The sequence below is a fragment of the Diadema antillarum genome, unplaced genomic scaffold (genome assembly GCF_040938485.1).
Source record: "Diadema antillarum isolate AM-2024a unplaced genomic scaffold, OU_Dant_1.0 scf00000134, whole genome shotgun sequence".
In the NCBI taxonomy this organism is placed as follows: domain Eukaryota; kingdom Metazoa; phylum Echinodermata; class Echinoidea; order Diadematoida; family Diadematidae; genus Diadema; species Diadema antillarum.
Genome location: NW_027271023.1, coordinates 156,090 through 183,967, shown reverse-complemented (window position 1 = coordinate 183,967; position 27,878 = coordinate 156,090). Strand labels below are relative to the sequence as shown.

The 27,878-nt window shown below is 37.2% G+C and overlaps 1 protein-coding gene across 1 annotated transcript in view; it reads left to right on the top strand.

Moving 5' to 3' along the window:
• Nucleotides 1-3,453: 3,453 nt before the first annotated feature.
• LOC139720813 (uncharacterized) overlaps nucleotides 3,454-27,878 on the top strand; it is an 89,483-nt gene continuing 65,058 nt past the window's right edge. Inside the window, exons 1-2 of the mRNA XM_071632149.1 lie at nucleotides 3,454-3,632; nucleotides 5,258-5,638. Of these exons, the coding sequence (XP_071488250.1) occupies nucleotides 5,559-5,638 (80 nt within the window). The 5' untranslated portion in view covers nucleotides 3,454-3,632; nucleotides 5,258-5,558. The remainder of the gene's footprint in view (nucleotides 3,633-5,257; nucleotides 5,639-27,878) is intronic.

Below are 27,878 nucleotides of genomic sequence, written 5' to 3'. Positions count from 1 at the left end.
ATCCACCCCCATGCCAAACATATTTGCTTAACCGATATGCAGTGGACCGGTCACATGCATGTCTTCCAGGTTAAAGTGCATTATTTCGAATGTTCTTGAATCCGAAGATGAAACAAGGTTCGTTATGTTCCGTAGGATCGTTATTCTGAAACAATAAATTCCCTACACCTAGATGATCGTTAATCCGAACATTCGTCAACTGGACGTGGTGTTACTCCGAGGGTTCATTGGTCCAAAGGTTTCCAAAAATATATATATATATATATCGTTATTCCGAAGGCTTGTTAATCTAAGAGTGGGAAAAGGGGGTTATTCATGCCAAATGTTCTTAAATTCTAAAATGAAATAAGGTTCGTTGTTCCGTAAAGAAGATGAAGAAAAATGGAGAATATACATACTAAGATGACGAACCTTTGGAATGACGAACTGTGTTAACCGTCTTTCATACTTTAACAACACAAAAAGTTAAAACTCTACAGAACATGATTTGTGCAAGCGCGATCGCGTGTATGAGACCCCAATCAATTCGATGTATGAGTGTTGCATCGAACTCTCTGCAAACATCATTCGGTAATCACATGTCGAGTAGACGCACACTATAACACGAAAATAATTATGTGTATTGTTGGGTGTGTATGATAGCCAGATTAAGATTGATTAAAAGGATTATTATATATTTAACTGGTTGGAATTTCCATCAGAAGCTGATAGCTCTAGCTGCCACAGCGATTTTCACTATAAATCAAAAATTAATCAAATCAATTCAACAATCAACAACAAAGATCGGTAAAAGATACTGAGATCATAATAGGCTCATTCTTTCTGGTATATACAAGAATTCTGAGTGTGTACCAATTGCATACTGACGAAAATATACTGTGTACCTGTATACTGTATGTCCATACACCGTTTTTACAATGAAATTACTATAATTAGAATTTAGATTAAAAGACTTTTGGTTACAGATTTCAGTCCGAATTTGATAACTCTACCACAGTGATTTTCACCATCAATCATGACTTGTTATTAATCCAAAGAGATTTTTATCCTCAATGGGGAAAATCTCTTGTATTAATCAAATCAATTAATGCAATAACCAAACGCCACACAGAAGATCGGCAGAAAATATAGGTCATGATAATCCATCAATATACCTTGATTGTCTAGTATAAGAAGTCTATTGGACGTTATCAAGGGAGAGGAGTTATTGTTTAATACCCGATCGTTCCATCCAGCCTCATCTAATCACAATTCCCCCACTTGCATCTAATTTATTCACTCCAGAGATGATTGTTTCCCCTAAAGCTAATGGATATTTTCCACAGAGCCCCCCCCCCCTCTCTCTCTCTCCCTCTCTCTCTTTGTACATGTATTAACGTCACATTGATGTCGTTGCTAGGCAATGGATGCACTAGTATCGTGATAATCTCACGATTTTTTTGTTAACATGATTATAATGAGAATGCTAATGAGCTCTATCGGTGACTGTGCGTGCATCGGAGCGTAACTGAGGAGACTAGTAATCATTAGATATTCATGACGAATATTTTCTATATACGACTTTATATACTCAAATACTGATTTGTAACATTATCAATTGAACGAATGTCATTACAAGGAATTTCTCCTTCAAAATTCTATCAGTATAATCGATGGTCAGATTTGAATTGATCACTGATTATCCAATGATAGAATTATGCTCAAGAACAGCTGAACGGTGTAATAAAAAAATAAACAAAAAGATAATTATGTAGAATTATGTTTAAGAATAGCTGAATAGTAATAGTGTAATTGGAAAAAATCAATAAAAAGATAATTATGTAGAATTATGCTCAAGAACAGCTGAATATTGTAATTTGAAGAAAAAACATTATTAAAAAGTGGCAAAATGGCATCATTGTTGATGACACAAGATGAGAAAAATATTGATATGTCATCAATCAAATTATCACAATCACCGTCATCTCGTGCTTGCACGCTTCTCCTTTGAACGGACACGATTTCCTTCCTACATCTATAGACTCGGCCCGATGGGAACGAAAGGTTGTAATGACTAATAGTAGGGATGGTAAAAACAGAGATATAATCTTATATAATATTATATCTTTGGGCCAAAAAAAAAATCATGTAAAGGAAAAGCGGAAAACCCCAAATACAATTATAAGAACAAAAATTAACGAACAAACAAACAATATAAACAGTGCATTAGTAATGGTAAACCTGATGTGGAACTGATTGGAAAAAAAAAATTGCCCTACATTGTCAATAAGCTGCAATGAAAACCTCTCGACGGAAGAATTTCATGGATTTGAAAAACCTTCTATTATGTGGTTATAAAAGGATAAAGATTGTCGAAGTAGATCAGTTAAGTTGCGAGAAAAAATATTGACGAACTGTTTGTCCCTTATCAAGCCCATCACTTATTTTGGTAGCAGCTTGGAATGATGTTGGTACTGAAGCAGCTATTCTTTAGGGATGAGTAATAGAAATGTCATTTACTGACATGTGGGAAGTTCATTTAATACATGACCACTAACCGCTCGAGATCAGAGTACAAGCCATGCGTCAATTATCATCCACAAATCTATACGACTAAAGCAAAACACAGGATATGTAGGTAACATAATTATATAATGTAGGAGATTAGGCTCCCGTGTATATAGCAGGAGAGGTAGAAGTATATTATCTTATTTACTACGAACTCGGATTTTAACAATTTCAGTTAAGGCAACGTGCAGGTGGAGCGAAATTCGTCAGCCACTGGGAAAATAACTTTAAGAGGAAAAGTACAGAAAGACAATAATAATTTAGAATGAACGGAAGTTGAATGTATCGAGATCTGTGTGTAGTTTCTATCTTTATGGTATGCGTGTATTGTAGAATGATATTTCATTGTTATTTATTCATTCAGAAATACCACAAGACAGGGATTATAAAGAAAGAATCCAATGATTTCAACTGGTTAAAAAAAAAGTAGAGGACATGCAGATGGTTACGTGAAAACTGAAGGGAACATACAAAACAAAACCACCACCACCAAAAAAAAAAAAAAAAAAAAATCATACGGGGATCCCCCATAAGAAATTACTATTTAGTCACAGACGACAACACGAATCGACACGCAATCATTTATTTACTTGTATGTGTCATCTCTTAATGTAAATAAGTTCTATCTTGCCTGTATGTATAATGTATAGCTTACATTTTTACACTTGAATCTTTCAAGTTTCAAACGCTCCCGCTTTTGTCTAGAAGCGGTTGGAACCAGGAATATGTCCCCTGAAGAGACAATTCTTTTATTCGCGGAATCGATTTTCACTCGTACACTGCACTCATCGTTGACTGGGCGTTGGTAGCTTCCAACCGGCGCGGCCTTGATTCATTCTTTTCTTTTATTTTCACATCTTCATCGGTTAGTCACGGCAACTTCATTATGTGTGTGTGAAGGAACACCACTACCATGCAACGGTGATGCGAACGTTAGGGCACGGTACAATGAACATACGGGATTCACCCAACCTGCGCGTGCACGTTATTTTAAACGGTAAATGCGATCGTCAACAGAGATAAACCACTTCGTTCCCATTCATTCATCTTCTTAGATGTTTTAGCTCTCGTCATCTCATCATAAGGTAAATTTTGCGATCCTTCATCATTTGCCATTACTTTGATGTAATCGGATATGTTCTGCCTAGCTATTCGATATTTTAGTTGTCAGTTAGCGAGAAGGGATTGGTTGGGGAAGAAAATTAGCGAGCTTGGAGTGATACGGATACGGCTGCGGTGATGGGGGTAGAGGGATGGATGCTGGAGTGCACGGTCGCGGTACCGCCTACCTGGTCCGTGGGCTCTTGGGCGAGTGAACTTCAATGGTGTTGTCTGCTTGCTAACGGCATCTGTTGCACAATGTGAACGTGTGCACCTGTTGAACTCATCTCGTATTTATATGGGAATGAATAAGTAAATTTGTTGCTACCTTTCCACTCGAGGTGATATTTGAATTTTCGACCCTGACCTATGCTGTCAAATCATGCACACACATAGGCTACCATTTGAAACTATGATTAGGCCTATCATGATGAAAAATAAAATTTTAGCATCATTAAAATTTATTTCAATGATTAGTTTGTATTTTGTTTGGTGTGAATCAGGTTTTTTTTTTGTTTTTGAGAAATATAAGTTCGTGTGTTCTGTAATCTTGGATGCATGTTTCTGTAATTTAATGTAATTTGATTATTAAGATGATTTTAATTCACAGCTGTTTTGTGGCTCAGTTAAATGTACCTGACAGTGTTGTTTACTGTATACGCTATAATTTTCGCGTACATAAATTTTCGCGAATTGCCGCTGTCACACACTTTCGCGAGTGGTTAAATTCGCGATTGGGGGACCAGAGAAAATATGAAGTGGCAAAGAAAGTGTGAATTTTCAACTTACTAGCAAATAAGAATGATACTAGTTATACACTGCATGAAAAAACTTACCAAGCTCTGCGAACTAGTAAGTTAGAATTCAACATTTTTGAAGTGGTTAAGTCCATCGCGCTAGATTTCTGACGAGTGGTCCCCTTGCGATAATGGATTGGCTCTCTACAGTATTCGTAAGTAGACGTGGACGTGCGTAAACGTAAACAAGCTGAGCCAGTATGGTCTGTTCGGTAAGCCGTGACATGGTATACTAGTACTGAAATGTTCGTATCATCAAGGCAAGGGATTCATTTTGGAAGGTAATATTTTCGCGTGTTGTTAATTTCGCGAATAGCTCCCGACTCGCGAAATTCGCGAAAATAAAACCCACGCGAAATATATAGCGTATACAGTACTCTTCTTTTAATAGCTTTCTGCCACAACTAGATCTATGAGATGACTTGCACTCAATGGATAATAGTCTATATTGAATTCATTTTTTTTTTCAACTTGATGAGAGCAGATAGTTACTGTATAATTTGTTTAATTGGTTTGCATGGAGGATACTAAGGATCTATAGCTAATCATCGAGAAATGCGTTGACACAGATAATTTAATACCCAATACCTGCATGTAGGCTTGATTGATAAACTAATGAATATCAACAGGCCTATATTTGACCATGTGTAGGGATAAATACTTGCTCGCCCAGGGATAAACACTTGCTCGGCCAGATCAATTAAGAGAAGTACATTATTTGTTTGCATCAAGTATGTAGATCAGTGTGCTTTCTCTCATGGATGGTGTCAAATATGTGCTAACATAACTGTTTCTTTAATCTAATTTTACAGCCTGCAAATTTCAGCTGAAAAGTTTGTTGACGCCATGGATGAGTGCACTGCAAAAGACACCTGTCGAAGCGATAGTTAAAAACCCAAAGGAGCTTGTCATTTCTGTGATAGCTGCTACGTCCGGTCGCTATTTCTGTCTTGACTGCGATCTGATCCAAAAGCACTACAGACGAGAGAGGAGGATTTGGAGAACACATCGCCTGGAGTCTGGAGGGAAACGCTCTGCACAGCTCAGGCCAGCGGGCGGAACAGCCCAACTACGGAGTATCTGCTTTTGACATTACCAGGAAACGTTTCTTGCATGCTGAAGTGGGCCCATCAGGGGGGCAAGGGGAGCGAGACGGAGGACATGAATCGGATGTCATTTCAAGTATCGGGAAAGTGAGTATTCCAGACACAGATTTTTCTGTCATGCATTTGCCTTGCTGCCGTCATTCCAAAAGGCCGAATGAATTTTTGCTCACAGCCACAGTCATCTAAAGAGGAACTTGACATACATGTTTCCAAAATGTTTAAGCTGCAGTAACAGGGGTGCCACCAGCTTTTTTCAAAGGGGGGGGGGATGCATTTATATACTGGTTCCACTTCTGGTTTTCATCAGCTAACAAGCAAAAAAAAAAAATTGAAGGAAAAAAAAAAAGACCTCTTACCCGCGCGCATGCGAGTAAAACTTTTTTTGAAGGGTCTGAAGGGGGTTGCATTTGCACCAACATAGACCCCTTTATTCAAAATCATCATGTGCACAGAATTAATGTATTCATTTTTTTTTTATTATTCATGTCGTACTGTTTTACTTTGTTTTACCCTGATGGTGTTATTCTCATTATTTTCACTTGATTAGAAACTGAAGCCAGAAATTTTCTGTTTTCATGGCCCCTGAACTTCTTATTACCTTCAATCAACTCTTATCTGTGATGCAGAACCACAGAACTTTCCATTGATTTCTGTCTAGAAGAACATCTCAGGGTAAAAAATTGACAGCATCATACTTAACCTTTTCCTGAACAGTGACTCATGACTCTTTCTTGTCATTTTCAATTCCCATCCACCTGTTTATGTGACATGAGAGGAGAGCAGCGTTTACATTTGTGCACAAAGACACGCCCCTTTCCATTGATCAGTTGTTTGTTGTTGCTGGCCGTGAACTTAATATGGCAGAGTCACAAGAAGAGAACAGAAAAGAAGAAGAGATTATTAGAAAACCAGATCTTGAGAGTATAAGTACATTGAGGTATCAAAGGCATCATTTAAATGCACACAGTAATCTTGCATTTATGAAAATATTAAATGTTTTTGAGCAAAATTTTATTGTGCACACAGTAAAGATATTCTAGAAAGTCCAAGAGGAATAACAAAAGATTGGAAGGCAAAACTTTGGTCCAAAAAGATTTCATCTAAATTTGAGTGACACGTATAGGTTTCTTCTAAAAAATAATATTTTTCCCTGAGCACTCCAGGTAAATAGGAAGTTCTCAGATTATGTTTGTTTGGATATATTTCTGAAGTCTTTCATCACACTTTCAACATTGGCACTTTGAATTATTCAAAATACCGATTTCACACCACATATATTTTAAATTGTTTGTAAATGCCTTGGCACAGAGACTAGATGATGTACGTACAAGTGTGCATGACAGTAATTTCTTTACATCAGATGAATATGCTCAATATCACTCTATTTGACACAGGCAGAGAGAATTGAACAAGTAAACAAATCATTTGTATTCTATTGCGTTCTCCAGAGCACAATGATAAAAGTTAGTTTTTTTCAGAGAGACTGCATAGCACAGAGCTACTGGCCCATAAACACTTTATGTAGCTAACATGAATAATTGCGTTATGTACAGTACACTCTTTAATGATCTCTTTGCCTGAGGTAAACGGGCAAAGTCTGAAAATGTAATTTGCGAGGCTGTTTTTATTCTCTCTTTTTGTTTGATTCAAAGTTCATCTCATAGAGCGAGCCTGTACACAAGTCAATTGACACATGACCTTCTGCTCATTGTATGCTGGAGTTTTCATTTGTAGCAAAGTTTGGCTAATGTGTAGGCCATCTGTGTTCGCGAGGGCGTTACCTACGGGGAATTCCAAGACCTATTCTCCCTGCTGGGACCGCTGAGGTCTGATTTTCTATCACCTCATCTTCAGCTCTCATACACCTGTGTTTCAAACATTTGTGAGGCTCAGGGAATATTTTGTGGAGTTAGATATATTATGATTTATGTATTCTGGTTTGTATTTCATACAAGCAGTTTCAGTGATCTACTGAAAATGAATCAGAATAGACGATGCGAATTGAAGACTGCGAAAGAAAGTCCCTCATGTTACAACACTATATTTCTGCATTCATGAGCAAGTTCATGGAAAATGATACACTTGTATAGTCTAATTACCTACAGGGCCGTGAGTCCGTGACAGTTTTTCACCACAACATCAGAATAAGATTTAGATGAATATTTGATTAAATCACATGACCACATCACACATTCTCCATTGATATGTTGCTTGTTCAACTGCAACCTGAAAAGACCATCAACAATAGTGCTGGTCCTAGTTTGATAAAAGATATTTAAACCAATGAGTATTGCTGGAATCAGGACAATATCTGAAAATGTATCATTCCAAGATCATTGCTAATGACTGGACTTCATAGTTGATTTTATAATGTGAGAGTGTGTTTTCTTTTCTTCTTTTTTTCTTCCACAAGAAAAGGTTTGTGTGTCATTTTGTTTTAGATGATAAGATTTTTTTTTCTTTTACTTTACTTTTATACCTTCTTGACTCTGTAGTTTCTAAAATTCTCCTATATTTTCTTGCAATTTCGGTGAAATGGGCAAGCTCAGAGACACTGGAGCAGTACTTAAAGGACAAGTTCACCTTCATAAACATAAGGATTGAGAGAATGTAGTAATATTAGTAGAATACATCATTGAAAGTTTGAGGAAAATTGGACAATCCGTTCAAAAGTTATGAATTTTTGAAGTTTTTGTGCAGTAACCGCTGGATGAGAAGACTACTGCAGTGTGTGAATAACTTAGATGTCACATGCGTACAACAATATAAGGAAAATATAAAGAGAATTTCACAAAATTTCATCTTTTGAAAAGAGTACACATTCCCCCCCGACTCGTTACCGACAAATGTTATGGGTAATATTATTCCCCCTGCCTTTAGAAAGAGGCAAGTCAAGCGCTCTTTTATTATGTGAAAAAAGTGAAAATATGTTGAATTTTCTTTACATTTTCTTTATACTGTTGTACGCATATGACTCACAAGCTGTAGTAGTCTCCTCATCCAGCGGTTCCAACACAAAAACTTTAAAAATTCATAACTTTTGCATCGATTGTCCAATTTTCCTCAAACTTTCACTGATGTGTTCTACTAATATTGTTGCATTCTCTCAATCCTTATGTTTATGAAGGTGAACTTGTCCTTTAAGCATGCATGAGTAAAAGTCAACAGTAGGCCTGTTTGTTGGCATGTTACTGTAACAGGGAGACGCAAAGGTATTGATGTAAATTGTATCTAGCAAGATGGCACAATAATGAAAGCATGAACATTTGACAAAAATATGAAAACCCTCATCTGGAGCATCAGTTCTAACCAAGTTACACAATTCTAAGATCTCTGTGTATTACCTCCCTCAATGATAGTAAGCAGTGCTTTGGTCTATGATCAATTATTGGAAGTGTGCACTAGGCATGACTCTTTCCTCTTTATTCACAGAGCTGACAATGATACCATCAATAGATTTTCAGTGTCTATATTTAATGAGAGTATGCACACCAAGACTGTATGCTGTATTCTCAAGCAGTGTAGAGTTAAGTCCATTGTTACACAAGGTCACTCAAACGTACAATGCGTGTACTGTTTACATTAATTATCTCCTCTTTGTTGACTAAAGTGAACAAGTGACTGAGCTGCCTCAATGAGATGATAGTTAAATTCCCATGCTGATCAAGCAGGAAATTTTCTGCATTTTCACAGTTTCTTTTCAATTGTTTTTAATTCATTTTCCTTCTATCATTTTAAAGGGACTTGTTTGCCATTTGTTCTTGTTCTCGCTTCATTTTTAAAACGAAAAGGATGAGATATGTAATAATTTCTCAGAATACATTGTACTCTGAAAGATATTCTTTAATATTGTTCCCTGAAGTGACACCATGTCGCTGTAGTCAAATGCAACTTTTTGGGCTCATTTTTTTTTTGATCTTCATACATTATCATTGTTTCATCATCACTACCATCATTCTCATCATCATCATTATCATCAAATTGTTATCAATTCATCATTATCAGCATTATGATCACTATCACTATGATCATAAGCAGCATTATATCCTCATCAAAGAGAGACTCTCACAACAATACATGAATGTACTATGTTTGATATGCAGAGGAATTTGCATTCCATTACATGTTTGTGGTTTTCATCTGTACCTGATACTGTAAAACATGATATATTCGCAGCATGAATTTTTCGTGAATTGGAGCCGACGGCTTTTTTTGCAGCATGAAATTTTCACGAAATGCCACTAGCATTCAATGCATATAGTGTAGACAAGAATATTAGTGTGCATTTTAATTTCGCGAATCTTGGCGCTTGCGAAATTCGTGAAATTAAAATGCACAAGAACATTCCTCGTTTTACAGTATTCTGGAGTTGGTTATGTATCCAGAAGGATGCCACGCTTTATGTTCAATGTTATTTTTACTTAAAATGATGATAAACATCACTAGTCACTGACATCAACATCAATATCACACAGAAACAATGGTATGCTTATCTTGTACTCATATTTCAAGGGAACCATGACATATAAATGCTATGCATCCACAAATCATGTTCTCAGTGTTCTTCTAAACCAGAAGGGATAATTTACCAGTTTTTGTTGATTACTATGCTTTGTTTACTGCTTGGCATGCAAGCTAGAGTTCTTTATTTTGCCAATTAACTCAGATGTCTGGTAACAAGCTGACAATGAATGAAGCTTACCTAATCTCCCTAATCCCTATTATGACAACATGGTCTTCCTTTTGGACCGAAGCACAGTACAATGCTACACATGAGTGGGCTTGCTAATCTGCGAGTAATCTAAGTTTGAATGGATTATTGAGTTCCAAAGCTTGTAAAGTTAAGCAGGTTTTCCTAGGCACATGAAGAAGTTACAATGGGTATCCTAGGCTATGAGAAGATATCATGAAAATCCAGAGAGCTGAAGTTAAGAGTCAATATCAGTTGTCATTTATTTTTGTCTTGTTTATTCAAATTCCTACAAAATCAAGTAATTAAAGTGATGATTTCCCGACATAATTTTTAAATTTGTATACAGCTGCCTAAAATGAAGCTGTAGAGGTACAAAAAAGAGATGAAATTTCAACTGAATAAGCCAAACAAATATTGTGTGAAAGTCAAAACAACACCAAAAACAGGTGTTCAGTTCCAATAATTGTTACAATCTTCCCTTTGTGTATAGTTACCGCATTATTCTGGAACAGATGATCAAATCATAAAAGGCGTTTATTTCTGTTATGACTTCCCCTTTCATGTGATGCATTGTAAATATACAGCCCCAACATGAGTCATCTTCACTGTGTCTGTATTTCCACTCACTGAAAATAGAGCAAAGTTAGGTTGGTGCTCTAAATATTGGGCAAGTTATTTTATATGAATACTAGCAACCATCATGTTCCGGTAGATAATAGTATTAATGCAGCTATAGCTAAAGATAAAGGACAAAAAGGAAGAAAAAAAGACACTCAATCTTTATTTTAATGAAACAACTGTAGGAGCAGACTAGTATCAGAGCCATAGCAACCACCAGGTAACCGTCTCCAAGCACCACCACAGTACTATCAGGGGATTTTGGTGCCCTGATGCTCTATTTTGTCCAGAAGGCTGCAGGTGTCGAGAAGATCTGCATTTATGATTTTCAAAGTGTACATGATACAATGGAACAGCACACACACATGCATTAATAATATGTTGCGAGATATTTGCCATTATTTTTTTCGTAGTGCTACTGCATACACTGCATAGTGTTTGCCAGAGCAGTGTTAGGAGATATGAGCCTAGATATATTATACCATTGAAGTCCATGATCAGGAGTCACGTCTGTAGATTCCCACAACATTGCTGGCATTTAATTCATTTTTTTAATGCCTTGTTTAGGTTTCATTTTTGCCTAGGAGGACTCTCAGTATACACTCTTGTCGAAGATAGTGTTTAATAACACAATGCAAGAAATTCAATCGATTAAACATTTGAATAGGAATATAGATTACTGGAAATGCATGCCTTGAAATGTCGTAACTGTATAATATTTTTTTTTTTAATAGAGTGAGTAATCAATCATAATGGTTTCAGTTATTACCATAATTGCTCTATATGTGAATGCCTGGATGTCAGGGAATTAGTAATTGATGTACACTGATGGATTTCCTGTCTTGAGAGCCATTAATCTTGCATAATTATCGCAAGCTCATGTAAGGTTCAGTGTAGCGTGTTGCGACACAGTATTTTAGATGGAATAAACCTTCAATGAAGGGAACATACACTGTAGTAAAGCAGTTGACTGCCTACATGTAACTCTATAACCCTAGCATTACCAGTCACTGCAATACTGTGTGCATCGTTGATGGGAACTATCGGTTGCCGGGCCTGAGAGGCTTAAGTGGGATAGTGATTGGCAGGCAGGATGTTGCCATACTCTCAGACTTACAAACTCTTTAAGATGACTCTTTTTTTTTTATTCAATCCGATTCAATTCAGATCAAATTCTATTTCCAACATCACAAATTCTTTCAGATACAACAATAAACAACATATCAATGTAATGCAAAATATGAAACATAAAGTGGAAAAAAAACCCAGAATAATACATTGTATGAAAATGTTTGTTCAAAATCATTATGTTATTTGGAAAGAGAGGCCCACATAAAAGACAAATCTTGTAGAGAATGAATTAGAGTGACAAAAGAAAAAAAAAGGAGTGGAAGCAAGTATGCTTAAAATGTTCATCACGGCTATTGACAACTTTGATTTATCAGTGGATCACTTTGATTACTTCTTTTCAAAATCAAAGTTAATGAGATGACCCCTCCCCCCCCCAAAAAAAAAAGAAAGTGCCAAGTACACATTCATATGCCAAAAAGAGTATATGATTTTGTATGATTTTTCTATTGCATGCTTTGCAGTTTGTTTAGAACTGTTATGTTGCATATGATTATGATGTGAAAGTTTTTGTGATGCAGCTGTAGTGCTAAAAAAAAGAAGATAGTTTTTGAGGTTTGGATTATTGTATCACTCAAACTTGGTAGTGGTAATAGTCTTTCAATATAGTACGATCATGTCACCCCCCCCCCCCCCCCCCCCCCCCCATGTAATATTATGAGAGCCTCTTACAGAAATAGTTTTGATGTGAAAGGGTTTACAAGGATGTGTTATCCATTTTCATTGATATTTAGTTTCAATACATGTACATCTACATGTATCTAAAATGCTCTCAAGCAGATGTGCTGACCACAAAAGAAGGCATAAAAACTATAGCTAGGTTGATAAACAGAAGGATAAAACATATGTTCAGTGCCACTGTGTTGGAGAAATTATTATATTTCAAGTATGTACTCATCCATGTATCTTCAGAATGTTTCTCCTTGTATCAAGAATGGAAATACTCCTCAAAAACAGTCGTTGAATCACCAATGGTGTGTTCATACTTTCAGTTTCTGATTAAAACTTCCAATTGAACATTTCCTTCATATAACATTCAGAAAAAAAAAACTATAACAACTACACAAAGCAGTGTTTATCACTGTTCTTCATGTACACTTGTACATGGTGGTTAAGTGTTTTATTGTTGGTATCAGTTCTTCAGTATTCATAAAGAATATCTTGTACCTATTGAGAAAAGAGAACAGAAGGTGAAACCAAGATGCTTGCTTGTAGTGACCTGGATTGTAGTTTGGACAAAAAAACAAGTCACAATGGGGCGTACGTGCATAACAATGGCACAAAGTGGGCGGAGGGTCCTACCCAAACACAGGAGTCTCTTTGTAGAGACATGGACAGGTCCTTGTCTAGCGATAGAATTTACATCTCTTTGCCCAGACTCTATAGACCACATTGAGTCTTTCTCTCTCTCTTTCCTTTTTCTTCCTAGTAGACAAAAAAAAAAATCATGTAATACCAGTAGTAATTGACCACTTTTTAGCATCCTGACATACTTCATGCAGTACTACATGCCTTTATCATCTAAGTTGTTTTTGTCAGCATGAAAGTGTAGTCAAGGCTTGTCTGACTTAGCAACACTAACAACCTGTAGCTATCACTGAGTGCAACTTTTTAAAGATAATTTAAGGGGAGAGAAAGAGGGTAAAGTTCACCACCTCTGGACTAAAATCATTGACGCAAGAATGGAATCGAAAGTGTTGATGGGTGTTAACTCTTTGTGCCATATTCGCACGTCTGACTCGGTCAACGGCGCGCCAACTTCGCATATTCTGCTCAAACGCACAAAATGGCTCAAATCTTGGTCACCAGGCAAAAGTTACACCGATGAAAATATGTTTAGTGTACACTCATATTGCTTTGCAGTATTAGTAGACTGATATGGAGTGGCTATGATAGCTGTTCACAATACCTCACTAACTGTGCCAAAGGGCCACCGTAAAAGTGGACATTTTCGCGGTGGGGAAATTTTTGTGCATTTCTCGCGACCAGGAATCAGTGCAAAAATAAAAACAATCCGCAAATATTTGTGCGTGCATGCCATATGTTCCACTAATAAATAAATGTCTTGATTCCGTGAAATTAAAAGCAAACAAAATTTAATCTCACCCTGCCGAGCGCAAAAAATTACTTATGCGAAAATAGCCACTTTTACAGTATCCTGTGTTATAAATCGTTGTTTTTGGTTTGAAAATCAGCCTCAGTGTGTTGCAAATATTGTACCTTTCATCACAATCAGTTGTGGTAAATATTACTGCCATATAATAAACTTCAAACTCCAGCTCAAGCCATACCATATCTCAACACAGACAGAAATCGAACGAGTTTCTTCTACTTGGCCAGTTGCCATGTAAACCAGTGTACTCCACTGAGACCAATTAACCCCCACTATGATCAAGAGGAAGACATAATTCAAAGTCTATCTCCTGTGTGTGTTTGTGTGAGTATGTGAGCAGGGAGATGGGAACCTCCCTGATGTGGGAACCTCCCTGATGTGAGCATGTAACCATAAAACATGATGTACCAGAGATAAAGATCTCATGGTTTTTTATTATTATTATTATTTTTTTTTAGTGTGCTTTCTGTGTCTAGCATCCTTGAGCAAGAGTGAGAAAACCCAAACCTCTCGTTACTGTGGCTTTTTTGATGATATATCCATATATGTGGAATTCATAGAAATGCGCTCTTATAGTATTTGAGTAAATATTTGACTGGAGTGCAACAGGCTGGCATGAAGGCCTGTTTGGTAACATTCTTCCTGGAAAATTGGTGTGTGCGGAAAGTCCATGTATGGAGAGCAAACCTTTTTCATATGCACACTGTACGTGTACAGCAGAATTCTCTGTTGGCTTAAATTATTGCTCAGGAGTGGGGTAAATTGCATGTGATGTGTCAGGGCAAGATGTTGCCATGGATAAATAATACTCTTCTTCGTGCTGAAAAGAGAAAGTCGATGCGTCTTCAGCGAGGGAGGGAGCGATGCTATTCTGCCGCAATTGGATGACTCATCGCGCGAGGGGAAAAAATAATATTAGGGCCTCCAAAGTCAATGGCACTGGGAGGGGTGGTATTCATTTTATTATGGTTACAGCCTTCGGGGCTTTGTGTTAGCGGCAGACATCCTCTTGTGTCAATTGGTTCGCCATGGAACAGGTGGGCGTGGACAAAAGACTGAACAGGATATAATAAAAAGGCACACAGCTCTGATTTTATTTGATATAAGTGCTGGTCACTGTGCAGTGTGAGGCTGAAGTGTCATGCATAGTAAACAGCTGTAATACAATGTAAATGGAAGGGTGATTTATAACTATACAAGAAGACTAGGCATATATATACACATAAGTGTGTGTTTACGTGCATGTTATGTTTAGTAATTATACAAATACAAAGGGAGAGAGAAAGAGAGAGAGATATATATAGAGAGAAAGTCAGGTTGATGAATGAATATGATATCAAAATTAGAACAAGTTAGTATTAAAAACCATGTTGGAAGTCCTACATGTGTACAATTTGTATGTTACATGTCTTTGATTAAAAAATGGTATTACAGTTTCAATATACTCTAACATTTTTCAATTCTGAGTGGAATAATTAGGTGATAACCTTTACAGAATGAAGGTGTAGCCATGCCCATGGAATACATTGTTTTAAATCCAATTTTGCACATGTTTTTTTTTGTGTGTGTGTATGTGTGTATGTATGTTTTTGATATGTTCTTCTTGTGCTATACATATGTGTGATTTCAGTCAAAGTAATTTTTTTCTTTTTTCTTTGAAATATTTCCTCTTAGCCATCATAAAGCATGTAAATTTAAGACTTATCTTTTGAAATAACAATTACATGGATGTAAACAGTATTATGTTTATGAATTCAATCAATTTCATATATTGCATTGTATGCCTGGCAATCAAGCACCTACCAATGTACAATGCAAAAGATGCCATGATATGTGATATACATGTGAAGAATTTTCCTGTGGTTGACTTGTATATATACGTATGCATATCAGGTATACACAGTACATATTCTGGTAGGCCGTACATTCTTTAAACCACTTTGGAGTAACTTCCAAGAAAATTACAACTTTTTCCAGAACCATCAGGCATGTGTGGTATGGCAAATATCAAATGTATAAAGACCTGTCTGTCCCATTAAACCATGAAGTTGCACCCATATGCATTTTTTCCCCAGAACATGTAAACACATATACACGTAATAAACACACACCTACTTGTCCTACACACACACAGGCACACAATCTTACAAACACACGATATAAAACAGAAACAAACACACCACATTTTGTGTGTGTGTGTGTGTGTATACAAATCACTGCTTACCTAGCAAATCACAAACTGTCACTGTACCAGCCTTTTGGTAGGAAATGAAATAAAGATGTTTATGATCATGCTGACCTTATTTTTATTGCTTTTATCACTCTCATGAAACCCTGCAGACTCCAAATTCAGTAATCATGAAATCTGAGAGAAGAGGCAATATGACCTCTACCAGAGCTCATAGATAATATTTCTTTATCTTATTTAATTGCATTTTTTTATAAAGGCCACTTCCCACTCTACAAACACATTAGTTTCTCCAGAGAGTAAGTCATAATAAGCCCTTTGTACTTTGCACAATCAAGTGACATTACCAATTGTTGTATGAGTGTATTGGCATACTAATAGAGTGTAATACTATGAACACTAGAGGGCCTACTACCAGAAATTCCTGTTTCACCATGCAAGGCATGGGTGCCATTACAAAAAGGTCTAAAGCGTGAGCAGACGACAAGGCATCTGCATTTGGTGGAGATTTTTCATACAATCACTTATCATACCCTGCTGTACCTCGGTGGAAAAAGAAAATGCTGACCCTGGGCATCTGAGAATGTGCGGACCTACATTGTATTGTTGGAAGTTGCATAATGGGATTCAAAAAAAATAATGGGTTTGTCACATGCCATTCACACACATCCCTCAGGGCAAATGAATTATTGCGTGAGAGTTTTAAACAAAATGAACAAAGCAGGATAGATTATTTCATAACGATGTGTGTCACGAGAGATAATTGTTTTTGAGTGTCTGTAAGAATTAATGGTTTTCACATTGCATTGCTAAAATCGATTTCCAAAAACAGTTAATTGTGTGTGTGTGTGTGTGTGTGTGTGTGTGTTTACTGAAAAATGAAAGCCTGTGTGAATGCATCTGAAATATTTCATACAGGTTTCATAGTTTTAGACAGAAAGTGTAAGTGCAAGTGCACTTTCCCATCATTTGTGATATGTACCATACTGTTGTACATATAATTTATTCTTTCATGGTAATTGGTATTGACCATAAATATAATATGATAATTTCATGATTCTGCCCTCAATCAGCATTGCGAACCTGCCAATTGATACCCTGTCATGGAAACCGCTTGAAAACCACCAGCTGAAATTGGTAGCAGCTCCGCCGTGGGCGTGTTGCAGGGATCATGTTTGCTATATATTTGAATGATCATGTGACTAATAGAGTGTATTTGTACACAAAATGTGTACATGTACCTGACACAATCTATCAATTGTGGTATTGTGCCATGGTATCAAGCAGTATTAAGATCTCAATCTATTGATGCATGGATTTGGTATTCAAGCTGGACCACTTTACACAAATATTACTCCTAGACCAATTGAGACCAAGCACAGTAGTTCCATACTGTTGGGATAGTGGAAAAGCTTACCTCCGCCAAGGGAGGAGGTTATGTTTTCGTTACCGTTGGTTTGTTAGTTAGTTAGTTTGTCCGTGTGCAAAATAACTCAAAAAGTAGTGAACGGATTGGGATGAAACTTGCAGGAAAGGTTGGGAATGACACAAGTACCAAATGATTAACTTTTGGTAGTGATCCAAGAATTTTGGGGGAATTTATCAAGGATTTTTGATATTTTGGCAGGTAGGGTCAATGAACTTGGGAGTTCAGGCTGCGCGTATTTGAGGTTTGTCTGCGCGCATTTGAGGTTTGCCTGCGCGCACTAAAGTGCGTACTTAAGCTTCTGCTGGGGTGAGGCGCGCCGTGCAGCTGAGTGTTTATGACGTAACAAAGGCTTCTATATTGGGAAATCTGGCAACTTTCAGCACACAATGCTATAAGTACGTATGGGTGGAAATCACTGATATCTCTATGGAAGAACAAGATCAGTGGTGGAAATGAGCTGCATGCTTGGCGGAGGTCTGCGCTCTCAGAGTGCTTTTCTAGTTTGGTATGTGAAGCAGCCAGTGTAATCCTATTCATGCTCCGTCACACACATTTGCATTCACACTGCATTGTATACATCGTTTTGTACACTTTAGGTTGTAATTGACAGTCTGTGTATACATGATACAAGTGCTCTCTTTGTGTAGTGGGCTCACAGAGGGGCCTAATGTCGCGGTACAGCTGTACGAGCGAAAGGCGGTGTTAACTGTTAATGCAATATGCGGCCACTGGAATAGGAAGTATTAAAATTATATCAAACTGCTACTAACTGTTGTCAGTGGTCCTTTTTTGTTTGGCTTTGTTTTTGGTCTTACACTTGACACTATTGTGAGTCTATGCACATGGTTATAAATGTATGAAATTACCTGTCCCTCTGAGTTGAGAGCAGATTACTGCTCAAAATTAGTCATCTCAAGTTTGCTCGACTTAGAGAAAGAAGTGCATTTTGTTCCCTTTTGCTTCAAAACGGGTAAAAGTTGTTTGTGAAATAGGACTGATGCAAAGAAAGAGGGCAATGGTTGGTTTCAATTTCTTTGATAAAGTGGACACTTTTACAAGATCATACATTCTTCTATGTAATTTTAATCAGTTGAAGATGGTCTGAATTTGCTATCTGAGCACACTTTTCCCATAGACACCTGCCCGAGTATACTCGGACTTGTCCTCAACAGGTTAATGTGTGGCAACATGATTGTTTTTCATGTCGATGAGTTTGCCTCTTTCTCTGAAAGAAAAAAAAAGAAGAAGTTATAATCACAATGTTGGCCAACTGTAAATACATAACTGTGTCTACATTACTTGTCCTTGCCCAAATAGGATTTCCAATTGCCCTGATCTATTTCGTGTGGAAAGCCTTGCAGATAAGCACTGGTATAATATGTTTCACTTCTATCCAAAACCTCCTATTCTTAATGTTCTAATTCCCAATGCATTATGTCAGGCTTCAATGCTAAGTCTAAGTCCTGGTTCTGTATTCTTACCGTGATTGATGAATATCAATCTCACTATCCTGGTCGGTGAATTATGACAAAGTCCCTTTAATGGGTACAACAACTTTGAACAAGATTTGTCAACAACATATAAAATCATTTAGAGCGGAAGTCCTTAGATTACGCTGGATGGGTGCTGATTGACGCCCCTCTGCTGGAGAGAGAGCTACCAGTTAATTGAGCTGAAATCACCGTCTGTGTACTTTACCGTCACCCTCTACTGACCAGCGGAGTACAGGGAGGTATGTCAGATATGCCCGAACACACCGCAACAAACTTTGCATTCAACAGCAAAAAACCGATGTATTCCTATTGTTCCTCATCCCCTTGTCCTTTTTATCCCAGTGGAAGTGAATTACGGGGGCGCTTTGCTATGCAGCACCAATCAAGAAAAAAAAAAGGGAGAAGAGAAATAGAGGGCAAAAAAAGAATGACTGCTTATATGCACACCACGTCAAATCACTTAAAAGGCTTGAGCTTTTGTATTGATGTGGGGTGCGTTGAGCTACCTGAAAGCCCCACCTATAGCGAAGTGATGGTGGCAGTAGAACAGTAGAGTAAACTCTGCAGCATTTTTCTTTATACGAAGGCACTTTTCAAACTGACGTGAGAGCTGAGAGTATACACACATGTTTATTTTTTTTAGTCGCAAAAAGTGTCCATCCTGATGAGCATTTTCTACCAAAAAGTTGACTGTGAGAGGAACAATTGGACCAATTGGAATGCTTGGATATAACTTTGGAGAGTTACCCGTCTACTGCCCGGCTCAAAGATGTTTATAGGATGCTGCAGGTAAAGTGTGTTCTTCTTCGGGTTTCAGCACTCACTGGTAGTATGCCGTGAATGGACAAAAGAGTGTGCTCCCATTGTTGGGTGGGTCCCAAAGGGGGAGGGGGAGGGGGTACCAGAGAGGCTGATGGGTTAATGAGGCGGGCAGGAAATCAATGATATTCATTTTTTGTTTCGTAATGAGCAATTTCAGCGCACTTCAGTATATCTAAGTGACTGCGGGTATGATGTCAAAGAAGGTAAGCCTTCAAAATATTCAAAACAAATTTGTGGGTGCTGTTTAACATTGTCGTTTGATATGTTTTTGACATCTGTCACTCACAGCTATCATTCCCAGTGCTTCATTATTTGCATAGTAGAAGTTGTGGTGTTTTGCATTATGCATTGTCTTTGAAATCGTTTTATTGAAAGTATGTTGTATTTTTCTAATTATCTGTGACAGTAGCACATATTGGATCATCTAGGTGTTATTAGACAATGCACATAGGCCTACTTGGTGTGATTGTTTCTACTTTAATAGTGGATCGAAGGATGATAAATGTTATGTGACCTGCTGTCACTACTGTTTCCTTGGCATGTCGTGTGAATATGTTAAATATCCAGCATCAAATGCAACACAAGGGACTGAGTGCACTCTGGTCAGTAAGGCTTATATTTTATGCTCAATGTTTGGACAGTACTGGGTTGTTGGTCCTGAATAGATCACTGTGAGAGTTGCATTAATAGTAATGTATTAAGTCTTAGTCTTCAGTTCCACTGTTTCACCAACATTGCTCAAGACATTTTTAGACATTGGCTCATACTGAGTTCCAAAGCTTTTGATCATCTTTGGATCAATAGCTTTATAGTTGAGCAAACCAACAACTGTGAAACTCGTGAAACTTATATTTATGCATGTTCTACCTGACAGTGATTCTCTTGGGGATTTTAGGGTCAAAGTTCATGGGTCAAAGGCCAGGTTAGAATGCTAACATTTTACTATTTAATACTGAAATTTCACTTTCTCTCTCAATATCTTTGAAATTACTCAATGCATAGACTCATAAAAGGGTCAAAATCCAGTAAAAATCCTCAAATCCCCAATACCTGCTCTCTTTAAAAACAATAGGCTGTATAGCCATTCATCCAGTGATCCCTAGTTCAAGGAAAGTGAACATTCGACATATACTAGTAATAGTATGTGACAAGCATGTCAATTTAATATTTTGCCAAGTATATGAAACTGTCATCACACTGCATAGACCTATTGGGAGAACCATGTATTATGGCTGAGGCATACCAGTTGCCATGTGTCTTTTTGATACACATCATTGACCTGAAGATGTAGGAAATTAAGCAAAATGGTACCTTATACTAGCCATTACTAGTTGTTATTGTTAGCCTCAACGAGGTTCCACTGCATGTCATAACCATAGTCATGAAATACAGTGTTTGTATGCATACTGGCATTCACATACTTTGTGGGGGAAACCATACTGATGTTGGAAAATACTATATTTTAATTTTTATTTTTCAGGCAATAAAAATAGTATAACCATTGATGACAAAACATAGTGCTACCACTGGAACCAATGGGAAGAGACTCCAAGTTGTATTATCTCCAATGGGCATAGAATAAGAAATTGCCAAATTTCATTAATTTTCCTCGATATTATGGATATCACATGTCCATATGTGACTGCCAGGAGGCTGTAAAACTTTTACAGGAGGCTCTAAAAAAAAATCCCTACAATGTTACATTGTATACTTCTGGTTTCTGTAGTGGACTTTTTTTGTGTCATGGAATAGCAAGTGGTCAGTGCCTGTATCCATCCATTTATTAGCTGAGGTCAGTGGCAAAGGGACTACTACCCTACTGCACTGGTTACTCTTGGGACTCATTAACATTCTCTCAGTTGAGGGACACTTGATCCTGCAGTAGAGAGAAGATTAACTGATTATTTCTGTTGAGTGTCGTCTATCTAGCCTCAGTGCTTCCCTTGTCTACGGTACAAACACACACACACACACACACACACACACACACACACACACACACACACACACACACACACACACACACACACACACTCAAACAGTTTTATACCCCATTCATACTGGGAGATATCTCGCTTCAGGTCCGCTCCCAAAGAGAGCTAACTCTCAATATGAAAGGTCAAGAAAAATACAATAGCCCAAGCTGAAGTATAAACCTGCTCTCAGAGGTAGTTCAAGTCCGCTTGAGCCCTTGAGGCCCAAGTTAACATCAGTATTAAATAGTATCTTGATTATTAGCTAGTGCTAAAGTCATTGACTCCTGAACTGAAAGTATCATGTAGGCCCTATTCTGCTTGCGGGTTAAAAAATGGCAGTATAAAACTCGTATATCCCAAGCTAAATTATCTCGCATCAGGAGCAAGAGTCATGCACAGTATAAAAGGGGGTATTAGAGCCCTTTCAGATTGGCAAAAGAAATTGTTTTCAAACTTGTCTAGAAACATGAATCATAAATTAAATGCAAACATGAATCATGTTTCTCCAAGAATGCCTTTTTAAATTATGTTTGGTCTGTCACAGTTTGAGGTATCCTCCAATCATTTTTTTTTTGTTTTTTTTTTGTGCTACCAGTACTTCTAGATGGCCTGATTCAGACCAGTTTTGACATCTATCAAATTACCACTCAATTGAGGTGGTTAAACTTAACTTGTCCAGTAATCACTTTTTGCATGATGTTTGCGAATGTTGTATGAAAAAACTGTTATTTTTTCAAACATATATTTTTGTGAATGAGTAGGTCACAGACATTTTTGAGAGATGTTGTTTTCGTGATTTCACACTGAGACTACTGTATATACTAAGTGCACAATTAATGCCTGTCCATTCCTCCACTAAGTGCCTCAGGTGGCAATATTTTTGTGTGTTGCTAAATTTTCAGCCCAGCAAAAATTTACGAATTTCATGAAAATTAAACCCTTGTAAAATAAGGTTGAAGAGTAAGAGAGTAGTCTTGTGTGCAAACACATTAGAAGTTGTGTGTTTTATTTCGGCAAGCTGTGGAGGTTGTGATGCAGCTGTCGTATGTGGAATGTTTGCCAGTATGATAGCAGACGGTGAGAAGATTCATTTCAATGTTCACAAATGGATTTCAAATATGAGATATTAACGAGTATGTGCAAGCGTGAAACTCTCCTCTCCCCCCCCCCCTCATTTCTTCTCCTGACAGACACACACAGACACGCAAACACACACACACACACACAAACATACACACAAAGTGGCCAGCAAACCAAAGCTATCTAGTGTTGTGCATGGCCCTAGGCAAGTAAAAAAATCCTGTGTAAAGTGAGAAGCATTTGTAAATGCAAAGAGATTTTATCAGCTGGAAGTGGGTTGACATGATATAGATTTTGAATCTATTTTTTTCCCTTTTTTCATGGAGGCCAAAGGAAGCTGGGAAAGGCTAGATAGAAGCTTAAAAATCAACAGCATGATAATGGTATTCAGATTTTCTCCTCATATTACAATGTGATAATATCTTCTAGTATGCATGAAACAGTCAACAAACTTGATATTAAGGCAAACCATGCGTATACAATTGAAGAGTTTGTTCGCAAAAACCGATAAGTCCATTTTTGAAGATTTTGAAGTAAGGTCTCTGTCATAAAGTACAAAATAATACCTTTTAAATGATATATTGGTCACTACCTATAAAGGTACATCTTTGAAGTTATGGTCAAAAGAAGCAAAAATTTTCTTATTATTGTCTTTATTTTGCCTGACCTTTAATCACAAATATCTCCATTTGGCAAATATGGACTTATCGGTTTTTGCGAACAAAATCTTCAATTGTATTGCATTTGTTTTTGTCAGAAGTTTATTTGATCATTCAATCTTTTCTGTAATCTGTTGCTAGGACATCTGCATGATTTTGTGGGAAGTATGCAGTATGTCACTCTGAACAGTAGCCATGTGTTTTGAGAAACTGTACAATGTGACTCTTTGATAAACATCGTAGGCCTATACCCCTTTTATACCAGTTTATAACCTGTTCCGTAAGACATGAAACTCTCATTCATTTCTACTTCAGTGTGAATTTTCCATCTTCGTCCTGGACGGAAAAGGTGACGAAGGCTGATGACTTTCACAGGCATAAAGATACATGTATGACCAACCAAACATCAGCAAGCATGGATAGTGAAGAATAAGATTGCATATCAGTCCCATTCACACACAAAAGTTAATTCATTTATTTAATTTTGAATCGCAATACAGAAATCAGTTTTATTTGCCACCGTTCACACCCCCCCCCCCCCCCGAAAAAAAGATAATTTTGATAAAAGCATGGATCTGGAGTGGGACCCCAAGCACCATAATGTGAAGTATGGACTTCGCAAATTTGGACTCTTTTGATATATTTATGTTCCCGTTGCTAATAAACCTGTTTGCATCAAGTCAAGTGATGATATAATCCTGAGAAGTGGAGAAAAAAAATTCCAGACCAATAGCTCTCAGCTGATGCTGAGGTCAAAAGTTCACACACTTATAATTCATGCGTAAACTTCCTGAAAATTCTTACGGAAAGTCATCAACTGATAGAATCGGTCGGGACTCTCTTTTTTTTTCCTCCAGTTCGCGAGATTGCGCCATCACTTGACTTGACGTGTATAGGTTCAGCAGCTCCAATAGAGATACAGAAAAAGTCCAGAATCTAGACTACCTATTGCGCACTATTGTGCAGACCCAATGGGGCACGTTGCACCGTGACATTGATAAATGTGTTTGTATTTTGTGCATGTGTGTTATGTGCATGCACCATGTGAAGCAAAATCTCATGAGATTTTGAGAGAAAGAATGGTGTGGGTTGATATTTGCGTTACCACGCAGATTGCAATAGTTTATGACTTGTTCTGTTTCCACACTCAAGAGTTAATGGTTGCAAAAATAAATGTTTTGAAAACCTTCAATATCTGTTGTGTGTGAATTGGACTACCAGTAGACATTTTCAGGCTGGAGTCTCATGATAAACCACCAGTTTGTAAGATTATGGAGTTACTCATGGGATAACTGGGACAACATTTTTGCATTGTAAAGGTTGATTAGTGTTTCTCCCATTCTGTGTTTCAGTACGATTTGACTGGAAAGCCTTTCTAACATGTAGAAATCCAACAACCCACATAGACCTTTTTAGCATTTCCCAGTGGTACAGGCAACTCCCGTTAAAACGGAGTCCTCAAGAACTGCAGTTTTGCTTCATTATATATCAAAGGTTAATTACCGTTGAGCTATAGAATTACACAAAGATTATTACATAGACAATAATTTTTGGTGCTGGATTTTACTTTGTTGTAGCAAAAGTTTTCAACTGTATTTGTTGTAACAGGAGTGCACTGTACAGGGGTTGTAGAAGTCACCATGCCATAAAATGAAGCAACAGGGATGATAAGGAGACGTTTCTTGGAAGCTGATCAAAGTTCTTATGTCATCAGCAATGTATCTACGTGATTAGCGACAACACTCGTTATGCCAGTGATGGACATCTTTTATGGCTTGTCCTAGCCTGATATGCAAATATAGGTCTACATTAACATTTTGTCCCACTACAGGATCGGGCTATACGAATGTGAGGCCTTGACAAATGTTTGCTCATTTTTAGGTTGAATTCTGACCTAAATGAATTATTTCAGTCTTACTCGTGTGGATGGTTATCAGTCTGTTTTTAAAAGTTCTGTGATATGACATGGTTAAACTCACCCCAGAGAATATTATAAGTAATGGCATCATAAAAATAGTATAAATCAGGTGTTCAAGCAGGAATCTGTTTTCTGAGACAAATGCAGTCAAATATGCCTTTCTGCAAGCCACATGACAATTCATCAGTAAATGGAATGCTTACGGAAAGGTCATTTCATTTCTAAAGGTAGTAGGCACCTAATCCTCAATTGTAAAGCTTCATAGAGGTCACTCTTTGTTTGTTTGTTTGTTTGTTTGTTTGAGAATGAAAATAAAATCCTGACGCTGTACTTTTTTCCAAGCTCTTTGTTTAATAAAAGGAGATTAGAAACTGAGTAACAGCTATATATTCTGGTCTAAACTAATCTCAGAAGAAAGTATGGCAAAGTGACAGAGGGATATATTCCATCTGGTAATTTGCTGTGACAAACATTTTCGGAAACAATCACTTTTTAAACTTAGAGTATCATAGGTGTTTATTAAATAGAGAGATGACTTCAATTTCTCTCTGTTCAATCATTAAACTCCTCTTCCATTTCTCTCCCAAAGTAACATGTTTTGCACAACAGATATTTTGAAAGAGGTAGCACAGTGTTCAGAAGTATCTTGGTCAATTCCATGGAAAGGTTGCATTTTATGAAAATCAAACTATTGAGTATAGATGATTAATGAAGCTTAATTAGATGATCTGGTATTGTTTACTCAAAGCAGCCTTTCACAACGGATATTTTGATACCTCATTTGTGAACGTCGGTGAACGTGGAGTGGAGTTATGTCCGAAAAACCTTCATTTTTCATGAAAATTGCCAATTTTTGCAGAATTTATGTATCATTTCTGATACACTATTATGACCATAATACAGCTTGTGTAATTCTAAGATGGCTTATTTTCTGAATGTTCTTTGGTCATAGATTGGTTTTATGATGTTCTAGAACTTGTTCCGCCATCAGTAAATATTATTCTCTCAATCTCAAAATGTGGTAGTTGATAGCGTCCCATAAGTCACGTTTTTGTGTCCCATCAGTCACACTGGTTTTCCCTATCCTGCTACTGTACCAATGAGTAGATATTCATATCACTTGGCTCAGGGTAAGCACCAACCTTTTGCTACATTCAGGAAAGAAAATATCTTTCCAGAGACTCTGTGTGTAAGAATATTTCAGAACTTACTTTCCCATGTGAAAAACGGTGGTCCTCAAATGTCCCATAAGTCACGACAGCAATTTTTCGTTGCTGTACGTAAAGCAATGATACTTTTCAAACTAAGTATGGTGTTTTCATAAACTGTGATATGATGGATCTAACCATGAACTGAGAAAAATGCATTTGATGCAACTATTTTCTCAAAATACTGGTTTGAAATTGCCGACAATTGTCACTTTGTCCCATAAGTCACAATGGAATTGACCTCTTTCATTTTGTTTGTGCAAAGCTATGTTAGTGAGAGGAAATGAATGTTCCTGATTCTTGTACTCCCAAACAAGCAATCTTTTTACCGGCTTTTAAGGAGACTGTTGTGTGGGTGCAAGCTGGGAATTCACCAAAATTATCAAATGTGTAGGGGATGAAATTTAAAAGGTCAAGCACACTCTGTAACTGGCACAAAGTTGAAGATACAATTTATAATCATATTTCCCTTGTTATTTTTTTTATATACCTGAGTTGATGGCCTCTTTTTTTCTAACTATTCAGAAAGAAAAAAAAAATAACTAAAAAGGGGAAGGGGCATTTATTCCCTGGTAGCATTTCCTAGGTAATAGTATAGGCCTATCCAATATTTGCTTAGCAGTTAGCAATCCGATCTAGGGTAATGCTCGGCCAATACAGAAGTAAATAATGGTTTTAAAAAAAAAGATAAAAAGATCTGACCAGCTTGCAGTGACCACTATGTTTGTGATGCCACTGGCTAGCTGTCAGTCTCAACATGCTATCAGCCCAAAGAATCTATGCAATGTCACACTCACATGGACATGCACATGTTTTTATACAATGTTTGCTTTTCAGCCAAGTGTTTACATGTCAGCAGTGGTCAATTGACCCTCTGTCACTGTTGGACTTTATTGATTGCCAGATTATTCCCCTGTTCATTGAGAGAAGCATGCTGTAAAAACCTTTAATGGTTACATTTTATTGTAGCTCAGTCAAACATTAAATGTAAGCAAGCAGAAT